The sequence below is a fragment of the Chiloscyllium plagiosum genome, unplaced genomic scaffold (genome assembly GCF_037043375.1).
Source record: "Chiloscyllium plagiosum isolate Xiang-an unplaced genomic scaffold, Cpla_swu_hap1 HiC_scaffold_25, whole genome shotgun sequence".
NCBI classification, from domain to species: domain Eukaryota; kingdom Metazoa; phylum Chordata; class Chondrichthyes; order Orectolobiformes; family Hemiscylliidae; genus Chiloscyllium; species Chiloscyllium plagiosum.
The window spans coordinates 2936299-2955874 of NW_028270163.1; the positions used below are offsets into that span (position 1 = coordinate 2936299).

Genomic DNA, 19576 nt, shown 5'->3' on the forward strand with positions numbered 1-19576 from the left:
TATTACTTCAATGGTAAAAAGTTGCAGAATGCTGCGATGCAGAGGGATCTGGGTGCCCTTGTGCATGACTCTTAGAGGGTTGGTCTGCAGGTACAACAGGTAATTAGGAGGGCAGATATAATTTTGTCCTTCATTGCTAAAGGGATTGAGTTTAAAAGCAGGGAGGTTATGTTGCAGCTGTACAAGGTACTGGTGCGACCACACCTGGAGTACTGCGTTTTGGTCTCAAGAAAAGGTTGTACTGGCATGAGAGGGTGTGCAGAGGAAGTTCACTAGGTTGATTACAGAGTTGAGAGAGTTGGCATGTGAGGAAAGACTGAGTAAATTGGGATTATATTCATTGCAATTTAGAAAAATGAGGGGCAATTTTATAGAAACATAAAAAATTATGAAGGTAATAGAGAGGATGTTGCCACGAGCAGGTGAAAGACAAGAGGGCATAGCCTCAAAATTAGAGGGAGCAGATTTAGGAATGAATTGGAGGAGGAGAAAGTGAGGACTGCAGATGCTGGAGATCAGAATGGAAAGTGTGGTGCTAAAGCAGGTCAGGCAGCATCCAAGGAGCAGGAGAATCAATGTTTCAGACATAAGTTCCTTATCAGGAATTAGGCTTGTGGGCCGGGAGGCTGAGAGATAAATGGGAGGGGGTGGGGTTGGGGGAGTTGGTTGAGAAAGCAATACGTGGATGAAGGTGAGGGAGAAGGTGATAGGTTAAGAGGGGAGTGATGGAAGGGTCTGGAGGGCAGTGCCGAGTTGGAGACTTGGGACTGGGATAATGTGGGGAAGGGGAAATGAGGCTGTTAAAATCCACATTTATCCCATGTGGTTGCAGGGTCCCAAGACAGAATATGAGGCATTCCTCGTCCAGGCGTCAGGTGGTAACAGTTTGGCAGCGGAGGTGGCCCAGGACCAGCACGTCGTTGACGGAGTGGGAGGGGTTGGTGGATGCGGGTGTCCCAGAGATGTTCTCTGAAATGCTCTGCAAGAAGGCGTTCTGTCTCCCCGATGTAGAGGAGACCACACCAGGTGCAACAGAGGCAGTAGATGACATTGGTAGAGGTACAGGTGAATTTCTGACAGATGTGGAAGGATTCTTTGGGGCCTTGGACAGAGGTGAGGGGAATGGTGTGGGCGCAGGTTTTGCACTTCCTGCAGTGGCAGGGAAAGGTGCCAAGAGTGGGGTGTGGGCTGGTGGGGGACGTGGACCTGATGAATGGTCTTTTTTGGAACGTTGATAGGGATGGGGAGGGAAATATATCTCTGGTAGTGGGGTCCCTTTGGAGGAAGTGGTGGAGGATGAAGCGTTGTAGGCGGAGGTTGGTGGAGTGGAAGGTGAGGACCGGGGGTTCTGTCCTTGTTGTGTTGTGAGGGATGGGGTTCAAGGGTAGTGGTGCGTGAAGTGGAGGAGATGCACTGGACGGCATCGTCAACTACGTGGGAAGGGAAGTTGCAATCGTGGAGGAAGGCTACCTGTGACTTTCTGAAGTGGAATTGGTCATCCTGGGAACAGATGTGGTGGAGGTGGAGGAATTGGGAATAAGGGATGGCATTTTTACAGGAGGTAGGGTGAGAAGAGGTGTAGTTTAGGTAGCTGTGGGAATCATTGGGCTTGTAGTAGATGTCTGTGGTTAGTTGCCAGAGATGGTGAAGTCCAGGAAGGGGAGGGAAGTTGCTGAGATGGTCCAGGTAAATTTGAGGTCGGGGTGGAAGGTGTTGGTAAAATTGATGAACTGTTCAACCTCTTTGTGGGAGAATGAGGTAGTGCTGATGCAGTCATCGATGTAGCGGAGGAACAGTTGGGGAGTGGTGACGGTGTAACTGTGGAAAATGGACTGTTCCACATATCTGATAAATAGCGCATCGATGTGTACAGCGACTGGATGTCCATGGTGAAGATGAGGCACTGGGGGCCATGGAAATGAAAATATTGGAGGAGGTGAAGAGCATGTGTGGAGTCAAGAACGTGGGTGGGGAGTTCCTGGACTAGGGGACTGGACTATGTCGATGCAGGAAGAGATGAGTTCAGTGGGACAGGCACAGGCTAAGACAATGGGTCAACAGAGGCACTCAGGTTTGTGAATATTAGGAAGGAGGTAGAATCAAGCAGTGCGGGGTTCACGGACAATTAGACTGGAGGCTATGGATGGGAGATCCCCAGTGGTGTTGAGGTTGTGGAATATGAGGTGTTCCTCCTCCAGGTGTCAGGTGGTAATGGTTTGGCGGTGGAGGAGGCCCATGACTTGCATGTCCTTGACGGAGTGGGACAGGGAGTTGAAGTGTTCAGTCATGGGCCGGTGGGGGCGTGTGTCCCAGAAATGTTCTCTGAAACAATCCGCAAGAAGACATCCTGTCTCCCCAATGTAGAGGAGACTACACCGGGTGTAACGGATGCAGTAGGTAACTTCTTCACTCAGAGGATTGTAAATCTAGGGAATTCCCTGCCCAGTGAAGTAGTTGACACTTCACTGGGCTTCCTCCGGTTTCCTCCCACAGTCCAAAGATGTGCAGGTCAGGTGAATTAGCCATGCTAAATTGCCCATAGTGTTAGGTAAGGGGTAAATGTAGGGGAATGGGTGGGTTGCGCTTCGGCGGGTCAGTGTGGACCTGTTGGGCCGAAGGACCTGTTTCCATATTGTAAGTAATCTAATCTAATCTAAATTTACTTCAGTAAATGTTTTCAAAGCTAAGATAGACTTTTTTTAACAATAAAGGAATTAAGGGATACAGTGAGAGCGTGACTAAGTAGAGCTGAGTCCACAAAAAGATCAGCCATAATCTTATTGAATGGTGGAGCAGGCTCAAAGGGCCCAAACAGCCTATTCCTGTTCCGAGTTCTGATGTTGATTAACTTGCGAGATTTTTGAAAAGGTAATGGGGGTTGATCAGGGCAATAATGCTCATAAAGTGTACAGGGGCCTTCAAAAGGCAATTGCTACTACACAGACTTATAAAGGTAAAGCTTATGGAATAAAAGGGTCAGCAGTAGCATGGCTGCCAAATTTTGCTGTGACAGGAAATAATAAAAGGGTTTCTTTCCAGCTGAGAACCAACTTGGTAGTTACCGAGGATTAGCGGTGAGACCCTTGTTTTTCCCCATAAATTAAAGCTCTGGATCTCGGTGTACAGAGTGCAGCTCTATTTAATAAATCATCGTCTTGTTTCAGATACAAAACTGGTGTTGAGAAATTAATTATTCACAAAGTCCATTCATTATTGGTCATCCAAAAGTCTGGTTAGGAACTACTTGGAGGTTGGGGGGGTTCTCTCTGACAAATTTTCCTGTGTTGCAAATACAGAGGGAGAAAGGTTGATCTTGTTTGGCTGTCCCAGAGTTGAGTGTGAGATGCTGGAAAAGCACAGCAAGTCAGGCAGCATCTTGTGGACTTGATTCCTGATGAAGGGCTTATGCCCAAAATGTAATTCATACTGTGCAGATTTGAATTTATAAAGCTCAGTTCTCACATCTTGACTGTCCTGGAATGGGAAATGTCTCATGACCCTTACAGGCTAGGAGAACACAGACTGAGAGTGGCACAGTAAGGAAGTTGTGTGTGAGAGAAAACTCTCTTCTGTAAATTACATTCACTGACTGAAGGGTTCAAGGGTCACAGAGCACAAGAAACAGACATGACAAAAACTGGTGGAAAGTTTAACTAATTATGGTCTGATCTGAGTGAACACTGGCTTGTCATGGATTGAATGCTGTTCCCTGGAGCTCAAGATCTGATAATGTTATAAATTTAATTTGCATTCTGGGATTTTAAGAGAAAGCTGTTTTGTAGGACAATGATACTGGACATGTTAGCTGAGCAAGGTTTAACCTCATGACCTTTTCCACATAAGTTTAGACTAGTCCCTCATTATGATGTCCTGTTAAAAGGGAAGATTATCTAACCAAAGCAATCAGCCATTTGGGGCCTGGCTGGATCAAGGGTGTCCCATTTTGATGTGCATGTAGCTTTATTAGTCAAGCTTACACAGACCTGTCAATGTTTTTCTTCCTCGCAAACTTTTGCCATTTTATTGCAGCTTATCTGATTAAGGACATGTGGGGCTTTTGTAATTTTAATACCAATTTCGATATAAAGACAGCTTGTTTGCAACAATAAGGGGAGTAGCCTGTGAGAGCTCTTAGGGGTAAGAGCTGGTGCCAATACTCAGCTAATGGTTTTAGAACCTTAGCTCAAGCGTGGCTTGTAGGTATCTATGTTATAGTGTAACATTGATGCCATTGGTAAAGGAAATAAGGTAAACTAAACTGTAAAAGTTTTACATTCCAGACTGCCACAGAGTACAAACTCCGGGGCAAACCAAGTGAGGCTACAGGTAGAGTCCATGAGGGATTCCCTGAGCCGTCTAGAATAAGTACTTTAACAAGCTGATGTCGTTTTCAAACACATTCTCAACTCTGATCTCCAGCACTCACTTTCTCCTTTTGAATCCCAACCTGTTTAACCTTTGCTCATAAGAAAACACCCTATATACTAACAATCATCCTAGTGAACCTTCTCTAAACTGCCTCCAAAATCTCCTTAAAGGGACCAAAACTGCTCACAGGACTCCAGATGTTGTCTCACCAGCTGCAGTTGCAATAAGGCATCCCAACTCTTATACTCTATCCCCTTTGAAATAAAGGCCAACATTCCATTAGTGTTCCTGATTCCTTGCTTCACCTGTGTTCAGATTGTTTGTTACACAATTTTCTGTAAGCTCCTTTGAGTTGCAGTTTGTCTCCACTTAGATAAATTCTTTTGTACTTCACATTTTCCCATTTTGAGGGAATGGAAAAGCTCAGCTTCTAGAGATGAGGAATTTCAGTTATGAAGATATACTGAAGGAGGTGGGACAATTCCACAAGTTGGCAAAGAGATACCAGTATTCAAAATCAAGGGATACCCAGTAGGAGATTGTGAATGAGGCAGGTTCAACTGAAAGGTAATGAGATGGATGTTGAGAAGGAATGATATGGAAAAAATATCATGAGCTACTCATCTGGAGTCAGCACAGGCACATTAGGCTGTACATTTCTGACAGCTTTGTCTTATAAAGATCAAAGGAATTCAGTGTACATAAACAATGTTCTAGATACCATTCACACTACCATTTGGTGACAAGACCCCAACAAATCAACTCAATCTTAGAAATCAGACTGTGCTGATTCCATAGTCAGTGTACATCTGATCTATGGAATACTGTACATCTGGATCCTGGATGTTGCCAAAACTGAACAGCCACTGAGCTATGTTTCCTTTATACAGTTTTCAGTTTTGGTCATTTATTGCATTTAAAATACAGTACATTTTTACTAATAATAACAGTACAGCATTACAGCAAGTCAAAAGGTTGTGGTTTTCATGTACTTTAATGTAATTTTACAATTTTACACCAGCTCCTGTATTGAGTGTAGAATAGCATGTGATCCTTTTACCACAGTGGGCCCTTTTGGACTTCCTAATGTCATTAACAAGACACCCAACGCCGTGCAAGGAGACATCCTCCAATAGCAGAATGCTGACAGCCATCACAAATGATGCGACAGAATGAACTTACCCATTCCAATCAAACTAATGAATTCCCCATATCAAAACAAATGGAACAGACTATTCCTTGTTCTGTGGAAACTGTGATAACTGCACCAAGCCTCCTTTTTACTAATAAGTAGACAAGAGCATCAAATGCCATGGACAGCAAGACAATCCATTTGTTCACCTCAGCGCAATACATATAGATCATAAATTCTCCAGAGCACACTAGACATCCAGAGCACCTTCTCTGTCAAAGTGTTCTGGGTGAGCCAATGATCCAATAGGAACCAATGTAGCACCGCTATTTTTACTTGGATGAGACTACTCGAGGAAATATGTGACACGGGAATATATATCCCTGTCACACGAACTGTATTCGTACCGATGCTTGCCAAAGATCTACACTGGGTGGCCCAATCCCAAATCTTAAATGAACAAGCTAATGGGAACTCCAATTCAGCCTCCTTGGGTAAGGTAAACAGCATTGCTGCTGTGGTTGCAGTGTCAGGAGGACAGAACAGCATAAACCTAGATTTGCTGAACTTAATCCTTTGGAACTAGTCTGGGTAAAGCTATTGCCTTTATCTGCTCAAATCTAATAGCAAATGCTCATTGTTGCTACCTGGCTACCAAGATGCCTTCTATCATACAGCATTGTCAGCAACACCAAGGACAGTTAAATATACCTTTGGACACCTAAACAATACTACTGCAATACACCTGGAAATGAGTCTGTGGCAGGAAAACAGACAGGCAACTGCACTGTTGCAATCAAAGCAAGGCCCATGGGATATCACCAAGAACTTCATAACTCCCATATGTACAATCAGCCTCCAAGTCTAGGCAGGAAAACATCACAAAGGAGCAGCACTCCACTGTCTCCAACAATGAATGCCATTCAGCAAACTAACAGCTAAACATTCAGTTATGAGAACTGCACAGACTACTTCAATCCAGAATTCAACCTAGCCCCTATCTGCATTATCCCAATGTAAAACCACTTGTTTGCATGAGAACAAAAAGCAACGAGTTCATAAACAATTTCATAAAAGATGAATCAATAACTCCCCCCCCACCCCAAAAAATAGATCAATAATGTGAAAAACAATGCATAAATAGGTACATAGCTGCCAAGCTGTATACTCCAGCTTGATGTACAAAAGATCAATGCAATTTACTCGATGTAAGACTGCATCAATTCCTCCTGAGTTACCAACGGAATGACACAATATTTAGGAAGCATTTTTCCCAGTACATTCCTTTCAGTTGACTAGTACAAAATGCTCTAGGAAAGTCTGATAGAAAACCCAAGTATAATACAAAACAAAAACTTAAGTGCTTGAGGAGCAATGGGTATCTTCCACTTGCACCTCATGCGAATAACAAGTGGAAACGCATCTGTTCCAATTTAGCTACGATGTATTTATTTGAAGATAACAGTAAGGGCTCCCCTCCCAATTTTAACCACCCACCCTATTAAACTTTAGAAAATTGAATAAAAACAGTGAATACCACATATTCCATTTGCACATTTTCACTCCTTAAAAGTCCGTATCCTGACAATATCTGTAAAATCTGCAATATTAAAAAAGGTCCCGCTGTCCATTGTTGATGGAACGAGCATGCTCCAATTAAGCTCTTTCGCCACGTATCCTGCGAGCTAGTTGAATATCCTTTGGCATGATGGTTACTCGCTTGGCATGGATGGCGCACAGGTTCGTGTCTTCAAACAGACCAACCAGATATGCTTCACTTGCCTCCTGTTGAACAAAGGTGTGAAGTTTAAAAGAGAGTAAATGCTTTCACCTTAATATGACTGTTACACAAACTATTTTTACACAAGTAATCATTAACTTCTGTCACCAACATAGCATCGTAATTTGAACTTATGCTTTCCATCCAAACTCTAACCTTGTCTTATTACGCCGTGTCAATTTCTCTATAAAATTATGCAAAGGATGAACAACCCAATTTGGGACAAACAGACTGATGCTATATATTTTATGCTTAACTGCATGTGGCAAGCACTATATCTCTTGTGCAAAAGGCAATTTCTGCCTCAGATCTCTGTCAATAAACAAAAAACACTTGTGTTGCATTGTATCTCTAGGACAGAAACTCTCGACTATTGTAGGTCAACTATCAGGAGCATTTGGAATTTTAACACAGACCACAGAAAACTTGTCAGACACTGTGACACTCATTAATCCAAGATTTCCTGTGTATCACCCAAACGTACATTCCCACCGCTCACTGTTGTAATGGTAATATTAACTGCACACACCTGCAGGGCACCAATCGCAGCACTCTGAAATCTCAGATCAGTCTTGAAATCCTGTGCTATCTCACGCACCAGACGCTGGAAGGGCAGTTTGCGAATCAGCAACTCTGTTGATTTCTGGTATCGTCGAATTTCTCTTAGAGCAACAGTACCAGGTCTGAGACAAGATAGATTACAAAATCAGACAATGAATCAATGACCCTCAATATCCTTAATATAATTCCCTAAATCAATGGCAGATCACTGAAATCTCAAGTCTCAACTGTCTGGAGGGACTACATTTCAAATCAAGACTGAAATGGTCACAACACATGCAACTCTACCCCTTTGTCGATGATGCTCAACAACTGAGTGTCAACTAATTCATCTCAATTCAAAAAAAGTTGATCTCAAACCCATCTTTATGGATAGCTCGAAACTAAATTAGTCATAGATGTAAAATGTCCAAGTCATTTGTTACTGCGTTTTGACTCGCACTCCCATCAACAGGCTTACACATGCCATTTTACGGCTGTATCAACACATCCAAGGCTCTGAAAGCACAATCAAACGACTTGTCAGGAGAAACTACAATGTTACATGAATCCCAGTGATCAAAACTCGACCTCAAGAAAGGATGAGAAACATTCTCAGTGGATTAACCGCTGACTTACATTACACACATCTCAATACCTGTAGCGATGGGGTTTCTTCACACCGCCAGTAGATGGTGCGCTCTTTCTTGCTGCTTTAGTTGCCAGCTGTTTCCTGGGCGCTTTGCCTCCTGTGGACTTACGGGCTGTCTGTTTTGTTCGAGCCATCTTGTGTTAAGCTGGGACTAAGACAGTAAGAAGCGCATTAGAATAGTCCACCTTCTGCATCTCTCAAGCAAATCATCACAGCAAAACAGTAGTAAATATGTAGCAGAGGAAACGGTGAGGTAGAGGGAATACAGTGACGTGGACTAGAAAGAGCTGAAGGGGGAGGAAGTAATAGGATCAGGGATGGGGGGAGACAAATGTGAAATTTGAAAGCGGGAGCAGTAGAGGGAAACAGAGGGGTGGGGTGAAGAAACAAGGAAATGGTAGGCAAGGCAGTGCAGAGGGGAAGCGGGGGAGAGGGAATCAGGGGAAGCGGGTCAAGGTGGAGGTAGAGGGGAAAATGAGAGAGAAGGGCAAATGGGAGTGGGGAAGAAGCTAGGGACGCTATCGGTGGCAGAACAAGGAAACGGGTGGAAAAAAAAGGGAAGAGGAGTAAGAGGGAATCAGGGGAAACGGGGTGGAAACGGGGTGGGCAAGGGGGGTGGAAACGGGGTGGGCAAGGGGGGGGGAAACGGGGTGGGCAAGGGGGGGGAAACGGGGTGGGCAAGGGGGGGGAAACGGGGTGGGCAAGGGGGGGAAACGGGGTGGGCAAGGGGGGGAAACGGGGTGGGCAAGGGGGGGGAAACGGGGTGGGCAAGGGGGGGGAAACGGGGTGGGCAAGGGGGGGGGAAACGGGGTGGGCAAGGGGGGGGAAACGGGGTGGGCAAGGGGGGGAGAAACGGGGTGGGCAAGGGGGGGGAAACGGGGTGGACAAGGGGGGGAAACGGGGTGGGCAAGGGGGGGAAACGGGGTGGGCAAGGGGGGGAAACGGGGTGGGCAAGGGGGGGGGAGAGAGAAACAGGGTGGGCAAGGGGGGGGGGGGGAAACGGGGGCCAACGAGGGGCAACAAAAGAGAGCAACGAGGGGGGAAAGGGACAAGAGAGGAAACGGGCGAAGGAGGAAGGAATGGAACGCGGAGACTGGGGAAACAGGAGACAGATAAACGGAGGCGATGGAAGGGAGGAACGTTATGGACAGTAAATGGCCAGAAAGGGTAATAGGTTGCTGATGGGAACCCCGTGTTGCCGTTACCTTTGTCCCGAGCGCGTTCGGACAAAGGCTGTCACAGTTTCCTCTCCCCACCCCCACCCGCCGCCATTTTGTGGCAGCCACACTACAGCTGGCCTGGCCGAAAACCCCCGGCCCCAATCCACACATCAACCCGACAACCGAAACCACCCCCATCCCCCAACCCAATCCCCCCCAACCCGACCGAATACCAACGACGCGAAACACATAAAAGTAGAGAAGTGGATGGCTCACTCCTGGGCAGCCTGCCAGCCCGGGCCTTTCTCAAATAAAACTCACCCTCCTTCCTGAAACACTCCCTTCCCCTGACGCTCGCTATAGTTCGCGAGCGGCCGCCCACACCGCTATTTATATCAACACGTGTCGACGCGTTGACGTCACCTCCCCTTTCCCCTTGGGGAAATCACTCGGCTCTGATTGGTCACAATATCCGACGCTGATTGGCCTTTAAACTCGCCATCCTATAGGCTCATTCCCTCGGAGCGAACCAATCAATTGTAAGAGCAACGGTGAGTGTCTATTGGTTTATTTCATGCGAATTTCGATCCTCCGGCTGGCATCAAGGTCGGGCACATAGAGCGCGGGAAGACATAGTTTGCCCAAGCCTGGCACATATTGGAAGTGAGCATAATTTACTTAGGTTTATCAACAGAGCTTCGGATTTGCATTTAGTCAGCATTTTAACTGAGCGATGGAACTTCATATTCACTCCTCCAGCCCTATAAACCAGTATGTTTCTCCTCCTATTCCAGTTTAATCCCATCATCCCTCATATCCCAGTATAAATGTCACTCCTTCCTCTTATCCCGGTTTAATCTCATTGTTCCCTCAAATTCCAGTATAATCCCCATTCCTCCTCCAAATTAAGGATAAACCTACTGACCCCTTTAGTCAGTATAATATCACTGCTCCTTATATCTCAGTATTTAATTAGGTTTTCAGTGTGGAAACAGGCCATTTGGCCCAACAAGTCCACACCGACCCTCCGAAGAATAACCCACCCAGACCCATTCCCTGACCCTATATTTCCCTCTGACTAATGCACCTTACACTACGAGCAATTTAGCATGGCCAATTCACTGGGCATGCACATCTTTGGATTGTGGGTGGAAACCAGAGCACCCAAAGGAAACCCACACACACACAGGGAGTATGTGCAAACTCCACACAGTCACCTGAGGCTGAAATTGAACTTGGGTACCTGGGGCTGTGAGGTAGCAGTGCTAACCACTGAGCCACCGTGCTGCCCTATGATATGTTATACTCTTATTCAAAAAGGGAGGCAGACAAAATAAAAGATTTAACATGTGCCATTGGGGATATTTAGCATCCATAGGATTTAATAGTAGATCATTTGGAAATACATGGTATTATCAAGTAGATGCAAACTGGCTTCATGAATGGGAAAACATGCCTAACAAACTTATTAAAATTATTTTCAGCAGGTAATAAGCAGGATACAAGGGAACCTGTAGATGCAATATTTCCAAACAAGGATTTCCAAATTAGGCAACCAAATAAGAAAACAGCCCATGGCATGAAGGTAGCATATTAGCATGGATGGAGGATTGGCTAACATAGATGACAGATAGTCAGGAATAAGGGAGCATTTTCAGGATGTCTACCTGTAACTAGCTGAGTGCCACAGGGATCATTGCTGAAACCATAATTATATAAAATATATTAATGACATGGATGATGGAAGTGTTTGTGCCAATATTGCAGGTAACACCAAAAAGATGAGACGTGGAAAGGATGACACAAAGAGTCTATAGATAGATATAAACAGATTAAGTGAGTAGGGAAAAACTAAGCAGATAATGTGAGGTGATGCAGTTTGACAGGAAGAATAGAAGGGCTGAACATTATTTAAAAGGTAAAGACTGCAGGATTCATAAAGGCTTGTCTTAAACTTCAGCAAGGGATGGTAAATAGACTGTTGGTCTTTATTTCAAAACAAATGGAGCATAAAAATAGGGAAATCTTGCCAAAACTCGACAAGACACTAGTCAGAGCACGTCTGTGAACAGTTTTGGTTCCCTTATTTAAGGAAACATAAAATGGAATAGGTTGATCCAAGGTAAGGAGGGATTTTCTGATGAGTTGCCCAGTAGGTTGTGTTTGTACTCATTAGCGTTCCCTTACCTAACACTATGGGCAATTTAGTATGGCCAATTCACCTGACCCTGCACATCTTTGGACTGTGGGAGGAAACCGGAGCACCCAGAGGAAACCCACGCAGACACGGGGAGAACGTGCAAACTCCACACAGTCCGTCGCCTGAGGCGGGAATTGAACCCAGGTCTCTGGCGCTGTGAGGCAGCAGTGCTACCACTGAGCCACCGTGCTGCCCAGTTCTTTTATTTGGCACTACAAGTGGCCCATTATTAAGCTTGCGAAACTGCAACTGCCCCAGGCACTGGGGGGACTGGACCTCTTGGACATTAGAAGATATCAACTGAGCTCCTCCTATCTTTTGTAAGTGACTGGGCCTGTTCGTACTCAGCATCCACATGGTCGGTCATTGAGGCCTCCCAGACGAAGTATCCTCTTATCAACCTGTTGTTTTTCAACAAAATGAGGACAGTTGTCTTACATTTCCGTAATCCAGTAGTTACTAACACGGTCAAAGCATGGAGGGCAATGAGGTAGATAGAGGGTAATATGTATAAAACATCTTTTCTTGCTCCCATAGTTGGCATGCCGGGTTTCCAGTCAGGGATATTGGATCCGGGTTTAAACTTTGGGCAGATAGGGGAGTCTCTTGTTTGGGTGATCTATTTGAGGGTGAAATGTTGTTGTCATTTGATCAAATAACTCAGAAATATGGATTGTAGAGTAGGGACCTCTTTTGTTTCTTTCAGATTAGAGATTTTATCTGAAAGGAGACCACGCTCTGAGTGTTATAGATCTGATACGGAAAAGAGGGTGCTTCAGGCTAACAGCACTCTTTCAGTGAGTATCCTCTATCATTTGTTGGGGAGAGGTTCCTCAGTTGACATTGAGCGCCTAAGTGAGGTCTGGGAAAGAGCATTAGGAGTTGAGATCACTTCGGAAACTTGGGAGGATATTTGTTAGAATGCGAGGAGGATTTTCATATGTAATAGGACCCATGCTATGCAGTTAAAGATTCTTCGTAGGGCTCATCTGGCCCCAGATTGTCTTGCGAAATTTCAGCAGGATCTTCAATGTGCTCCAAATGTAAAATAAATACAGGTGCCCTCAGTCATTGTGTATAGTCCTGCCACAGGCTCCATGCGTATTGGAATGCTGTGGCAGGAGTAACAGAGAGGGTCTTGGGGACCAAAATCAAGGTGGACCCAGTCTCATCGCTCCTGGGTTTGTTAATTTACTTCCCTTAGACGTACATGGGAAAAAGCTTTTTAGCATCCTCACTTTTTGTGGGAGGAAGAACATTCTGATGTGCTGGGTGTCTGAGAACCCCATGGGTCTTTCAGGGTGGCATAAGTTAATCATGGAACACATTCCTTTAGACTTTCTTACAAACGTGATGCACCAGAAAACTGACAACTTTTACAAGACATGGCAGCCCTTTTTGAATTATTTGGAAGCAGATCTGTCCACCATTTTGATTAGGACTTTTGTCTAGCCATGATGATTTGGTGTAATAAACCTAATGCCATGAGAGAAAGAATTTCAAACAAATGTGGGTTTAATAATTGATGCTCTCAAATGTTGAGAGCTATGGCATTATTGCGCTGAGCGGTGTTATTTATTTATTTGTAATAAGTGTAATTTTAAATTCTTTCATAGAGTAGTATAATAGTTGGTTTATTGTTGTTTTTGATTTTATGATACTATATTTTTGTATTTTTGTAACTTCCTAATTTTGTAAAGAAAGATTTTTCAATAAAAATATTTTTAAAAAAGGATGTAGATAGGGCTTTGAAAGTTTAACTATGTGAGGAACCCATCCATGCCTACCAGATTTTCTGAACTGAACTAGTTCCATCTGCCTGCATTTAGCCCATATCCCTCTAAACTTTTCCTATCCATGTACCTGTCCAAATGTGTTTTAAATGCTGTAACTATACCTGCCTCTATCACGTCTTCTGACAGCTGATTCTGCATATGCACCACGCAAAAAGGTTCGCCTTCAGATCAATTTTAAATCTTTCCTATCCTGGGGAAAAGACCTCGACTACTCATCTTGTCAATGCCCCTCATGATTTTATAAATCTCTTTAAAGGTCACCCCTCAGCCTCCCACATTCCAGGGAAAAAGTCCCAGCCTATCCAGCCTCTCCTTACAATTCAAACCTTCCAGTCTCAGTAACATTCTTGTAAATTATTTTTTGTACCCTTTCAAAATTTAATAACATCCTTCCTATAGCAGGGCAACTAGAATTGCACACAGTGCTCCAAATGTGGCCTATTTCATTGCTTTATGACTCCAATTAAGAATTGGGCACAGGATTCCAAGTGAGTCTTACAATCAGTTATCCTGTGAATGCACCCACTACTCTGCATGAACGAGAACAGTCTGTAACTTCAGCATTTATCCTGGCCACACACAAAAATGGATACTGCAAATTAAACATTATCAGTTGCCAGTCAGAGATCAATCTCCAAATCTTATTAAGCATATTAAGATCAGTTTGAAGCACTCCAGCTTTGTACAAAATGTTAACACTCACACAGATCTTTGTATCATCTGTAAGTTTGCAGATTCTGCCACCAACACATATCTCCACATCATTATTAAAGCAACAGTCCCAACACTGATCCCTCAGTAACACTATTGATGATCCATCATGGTCTGAATCCACCACTATCACCACTATCCATCTATCACCACTGTGTCTTCACAGCCAGTTCCCAATCCAGATCTATGTGCAATCAAATTTGTAATTCTTGACCTTTTCTTATGATGCATATCAGTATTTGGTATCCCTAACCAGGCAATCACTTATTACATCTGTAATGATTCTTTCAAGCATTTTTTCTGATAACTGATAGCAACCTAATATTGTTACCCAGGTCTAGATTGTCACCTTTAAGATATTAGCCCCCTTTCAGTGATTGGGAACCAGTTCTGTGGGCAGTCATAAAGAAAAGGGCTAAGAGTTGGAATAGGGTGTATTCAATTTCCCAGAGAGCTGTCAGATGGATATCATTATTTCAGTAACACTCAAGTGTAACTTGAACCTATACCCTCTTGATTCAGGGACAATACTGCTGAGCCACAGCAGCTGGTATGAGAACAAATACACCAGAAAGCACAGAGATAAAGGAGGTGCAAAGATTTAATTGCTAAAAATTCCAATTTACTCAATGTTTGTAGTTGGCACAAGAGAAATTTTAACTGAGGTATGTGTCTTATTTGAGAAATAAAATCTGTCTTGTGAACAGTGATATTAATTCATCCTTAATGCATTCGACACACAGAGTGTCCAGGCCTATCCATGAGTCAGATGGCTTTAGAAGGCCTTTTGGAGAACCTAGAGTCCCACCAGGGAGCCTTACCCACTAACAGTTTCTGTGTAGAAATCACAATGTCTTGTGTACCAGATAAGCACAGGTTACTCAGGAAGCACATATTCATAAAGTCAATTCTAATGCATAAATAGAACTTCTACAATATGATACATTCAGAAAACCTTCCCGCCCCTTTCAGAATTGTCTCATACAATTTTGCACACAGAAGGGTCCAATAAATAGTAACGAAATACAGACAGATTTGCATTTATATAAAACCTTTCATGATCCAGAATGTCTCAAAGAGATTTACAGTCACTGAAATACTTTTGAAATATAGTCACTGTTGCAAAATTGGACAGGCAACAATTAGGTTGCATACAAGATCCTACAAAACAGCAAAATGAGCAGATAATCTTTTTTCAGGTATTGGTCCAGGGATAAATATCATCCAGGAAACCAGGGAGAACTCTTGGTCAGAACTGATGGGAATTTTCACATTTTGTATAAAGTGTAACACTGCCAGTATTGGAGCACTTTCTGAGCATTACTGAAATTCAGCCTGAAGTTAGGTGCTCAAGGAGGACAGATTCCACTCAAGGCCAAGCTTTTATAAAGTCTGATACAGGTAGCTGTGGCAAACAAAAGCTGGAGGCAAACACAAATCTTGCATTAGAGAAAATGACAAAAACACAAACTAAACACAAACACACATTTGGCTGAAGACACTGGTAGTCTGTTGAGTTCCAAAATGGCACCACTGATATCAAATCAGTGAAAGATAACATCTTGATTGATCTCATGATCTCTGCTGGCTCTGCAAACATACAGCTGACATTCACTTTGCACACAAATGTCCTCACCAGTATAGAGTCCAGTACAAGGATCTGTGAATGCACACTTCAGATGCCATTTCACAGATGACAACACAAAAGCAAGCGCAGACAATTGCAATTTTCATTCCATGAGTCTGAGAAATCAAAAGGAATAGCTCAAGACAAAAAGAAATCGAGGTCTTTTCAGTAAAGAAAGCAATAGCATGAAGCCCCAAAAATCTCACAGCAGGAGCTGACTTCACTAACACAGCAAGACTGGTGGGAAGACAGGCTAACTTGATCTGCAGACCCTCAGACACACACAATGGTAACTATCTCATACTTTTCACAATTTTCCATTAAAGCCTAATGCTAAGTGTTAGTCAGTCTCAAGCATTTGTGCATCAATGTTACAGAGCCAAAGAGATGAGGTGCCTGAAAATCCAGTGTTTGGGATTCCTTCCAGTGTTGGCATGCAAAGTCGCAGCAACTTTTATCTTTCCTTTGACTTCCTTTCTCGTTGTCTTCGTATTTTGACAAATGCCTGAGCATCCTTATCTCCTTTTCGTGCCTCTAATAACTTCAATATGTTGTCTACTGCCAAGAAAATAAAGCCAGAGACACATCTCACAGTTACAAGGTGGTTAAAAGTCTTAATAAATGTAGTGTGTATAATTTTCTCCTCCAAGTTTCATTCCACATTCCCTAAAACCACTTTGTGCGACAGTGTTCCCTCAAGCTCACATAATTGTTCATGTGTCACCCTCAACATATAGGTGCTGGGTGTGTTTGATGGAGACAGCATAGAGGAAGCTTTAATTTCAGTTTAAAGGAGTAGACAGAGCTTCATTTTTGGTTTGGGGAATGTAGGGAGTTTTTGATTTTAGTTTAGAAGAGGGGAGGAAGCTTTAAAACAGTAAGAATAACTTCATTCATTTTGAAAAAACAGGGGCCCAGTCTAAACCACTCTTGAATCTGTCTTGAGATGGGGTTATATGGGGTTGGTGTACAGGATGCTTTACTTTCAGTTTAAATGAATAGATGGAGCTTTATTTTCACTTTAAAAGATTAGAGGGAGCTTTATTCTGCATTTAATCCTGTGCTGTATGGTCCTGGGAGTGTTTGATAAGGCAATGTAAAGGGTGCTTTACTTTCAGTTTAAAAGAATTAGGGAGGCTTTATTTTCAGGTTAAAAGAATAGATAGCGCTTTACTTTCAATTTAAAAGATCAGCAAAAACATTACACTATATCTGACCCCGTGGTGTCCCTATCCTGGGAGTGTTTGATGAAACTTTACCTTCAGCTTAAAAGAGTAGAGGTAGCTTCAGTTTGTCTCTAGCCCCATGCTGTACATGTCCTGATAGTGATTGAGGCTTGTTAAAATATTTCAGTGCACAAGACTGTTCCCAGATTGTTCTGTTGTTTACAGAACTCTCTCAAAATTGAAAGAAGTGGAGGATAGACTGCCTTGATGGAGCAGGGCGGCACGGTGGCACAGTGGTTAGCACTGCTGCCTCACAGCGCCAGAGACCCGGGTTCAATTCCCGCCTCAGGCGACTGACTGTGTGGAGTTTGCACATTCTCCCCGTGTCTGCATGGGTTTCCTCCGGGTGCTCCGGTTTCCTCCCACAGTCCAAAAATGTGCAGGTCAGGTGAATTGGCCATACTAAATTGCCCGTAGTGTTAGGTAAGGGGTAGATGTAGGGGTATGGGTGGGTCGCGCTTCGGCGGGGCGGTGTGGACTTGTTGGGCCGAAGGGCCTGTTTCCACACTGTAAGTAATCTAATCTAATCTAATCAGGGCAACAAAGAAAATGCTATCATCTGCAAATTCCCTCAAATTCTCAAATTATGCTAACTGAAAATATATCACCAATCCTTCACTATATAAAATCCTAGAAGTACCTCCCTAAATATCCACATCACATGACTGCAGCAGTTTAAGAAGGCAGATCACTACCCTCTTGATCAGGGCACTTGGATGGGTACTAATACTGAAATAGTATTGACACCCATATTGATGAAAAGAACTCAACAAATGTCTGGTAAATATAAAAAAAAGTGATGTCTTACCATTTGGTTTTGGATGGCTCAGTGCCAATCGGCTCTGAGGAACCTTGCTAATGTTGAGAGGTTCCTCAGTGTCCAGTCCTGGGATGTCTTGCAGAGAGAAGTAAGCTTCCCCTTCTAGATCGTCACTGACCAATGTATCATGATCAAATACAGTAATAAGTAGGCAGGCCCCCTCTCTCCAACACTGCTCTGAAGTAACATTGCTGAAAACAAAAAAAAAAGTTATTACCCCATACTCAGGCTTCTTATAAACTACATTTAACATTTTTGCCTGTAAACTTTGTACATCTAGGATTCTGTAAATGTTCTAATTCAGAACAAGAACTTAAAGGTGACACCTTTAATTGGGGGTGTAGTTGAGAGCGAAGGAGGTTATCTCAGAGTACAATGGGATCTTGAACAGATGGGCCGATGGGCTGAGGAGTGGCAGATGGAGTTTAATTTGAGGTGCTGCATTTTGGAAAGGCAAATCAGGTCAGGACTTATACACTTAATGGTAAGATCCTGGCGAGTGTTGTTGAACAGAGATCTTGGAGTGCAGGTTCATAATTCCTTGAAAGTGAAGTCCCAGGTAGACAGGATGGTGAAGAAGGTGTTTGGTATGTTTACCTTTATTGGTCAGTGCATTGAGTAGAGGAATTGGGAGGTCATGTACAGGACATTGGTTAGGCCACTTTTAGAATACTGCATGCAGTTCTGGTCTCTCTGCTATAGGAAGGATGTTGTGAAACCTGAAAGGGTTCAGAAAAGATTTACAAGGCTGTTGCCAGGGTTGGAGGGTTTGAGCTATAGAGAGAAGCTGAATAGGCTGAGGTTGTTGTCCTTGGAGCATTGGAGGCTGAGGGGTGACCTTATAGAGGTTTATAGAATCATGAGGGGCATGGATAGGGTAAATAGACAAGGTCTTTCCCCAGGGTGGGGGAAACTAGAGGGCATAGGTTCAAGGTTGAGGGGAAAGATTTAAAAGGGACCTAAGGTGCAATGTTTTAACACAAAGGGTGCTGCATGTATGGAATGAGATGCCAGAGGAACTGATATAATTACAATTTTAAAAGGCATCTGGATTGGTATATGATTAGGAAGGGTTTAGAGGGATATGGGTTAAATGCTGGGAAATTTAGATTGATTTAGGATATCTAGATTTATTTAGGATATCTGGTTGGCAAAGACGAGTTGGACTATGTTTGGATGAGTCTGTTTCATGCTGTATATCTCTATGACTCATTGACTCTAATAGCCTGTAATGTATCAAGCCATCCAAGTGTGTGAGAGAGAGAGTGTGAGAGAGAGAGAGAGAGCAGGAGTATGTGTATGTGCAGTCCAAGCTGTCAACCACGCAGTCGGTACATTGCACCTTTCGTGCAGCCCATAATCAAATGCGTGCTTGACTTAGTCCTCACAATCAAGCTACTGATGGTTAATTTTGGCTGTCAACAATGGAGGATGAGTGATAATGAATAATCTCAAATCTCTCCTGATCTTTACTTTCAAGGTTGAAGTATACAGGCCACGAAAGCCACAGGCTTGGTGCTATCCAGTACTCTATGCCTATCACAATTTTCCTTTTCACCCTTGG

General features: G+C 43.5%; 2 protein-coding genes across 5 annotated transcripts in view; both read right to left on the bottom strand.

The window, feature by feature from the left end:
- Nucleotides 1-5343: 5343 nt before the first annotated feature.
- LOC122561961 (histone H3.3A) lies at nucleotides 5344-10028 on the bottom strand. The gene is made up of 4 exons (XM_043714295.2): nucleotides 9954-10028; nucleotides 8479-8623; nucleotides 7810-7963; nucleotides 5344-7285 (listed from the first exon to the last, which is right to left on the bottom strand). Exons 2-4 carry the CDS (start codon nucleotides 8604-8606, stop codon nucleotides 7157-7159), a joined length of 411 nt encoding a protein of 136 aa, XP_043570230.1. The 5' UTR covers nucleotides 8607-8623; nucleotides 9954-10028; the 3' UTR covers nucleotides 5344-7156.
- Nucleotides 10029-10992: 964 nt separating this feature from the next.
- The window catches only part of unc13d (unc-13 homolog D (C. elegans)), a 198255-nt gene continuing 189671 nt past the window's right edge, over nucleotides 10993-19576 (bottom strand). For 3 of the 4 annotated variants that reach the window (XM_088000394.1, XM_088000396.1, XM_088000393.1), the window contains 2 exons: nucleotides 18001-18203; nucleotides 10993-16524 (listed from right to left, as the gene is read on the bottom strand). In XM_088000394.1, the coding sequence (XP_087856520.1) occupies nucleotides 16421-16524; nucleotides 18001-18203 (307 nt within the window). In that variant the 3' untranslated portion in view covers nucleotides 10993-16420. The remainder of the gene's footprint in view (nucleotides 16525-18000; nucleotides 18204-19576) is intronic. The other variant, XM_088000395.1, reaches the window with a different exon arrangement.

Bases quoted from the DNA above. Each gene is read 5' to 3' on its own strand.
- LOC122561961 (XM_043714295.2), bottom strand. From the start codon at position 8,606: ATGGCTCGAACAAAACAGACAGCCCGTAAGTCCACAGGAGGCAAAGCG. The intron at 7,964-8,478 runs GTATTGAGATGT...ATCTTGTCTCAG, and splicing joins AAGAAACCCCATCGCTACAG to ACCTGGTACTGTTGCTCTAA. The intron at 7,286-7,809 runs GTGTGTGCAGTT...TTTGTTCAACAG, and splicing joins CTGCGATTGGTGCCCTGCAG to GAGGCAAGTGAAGCATATCT.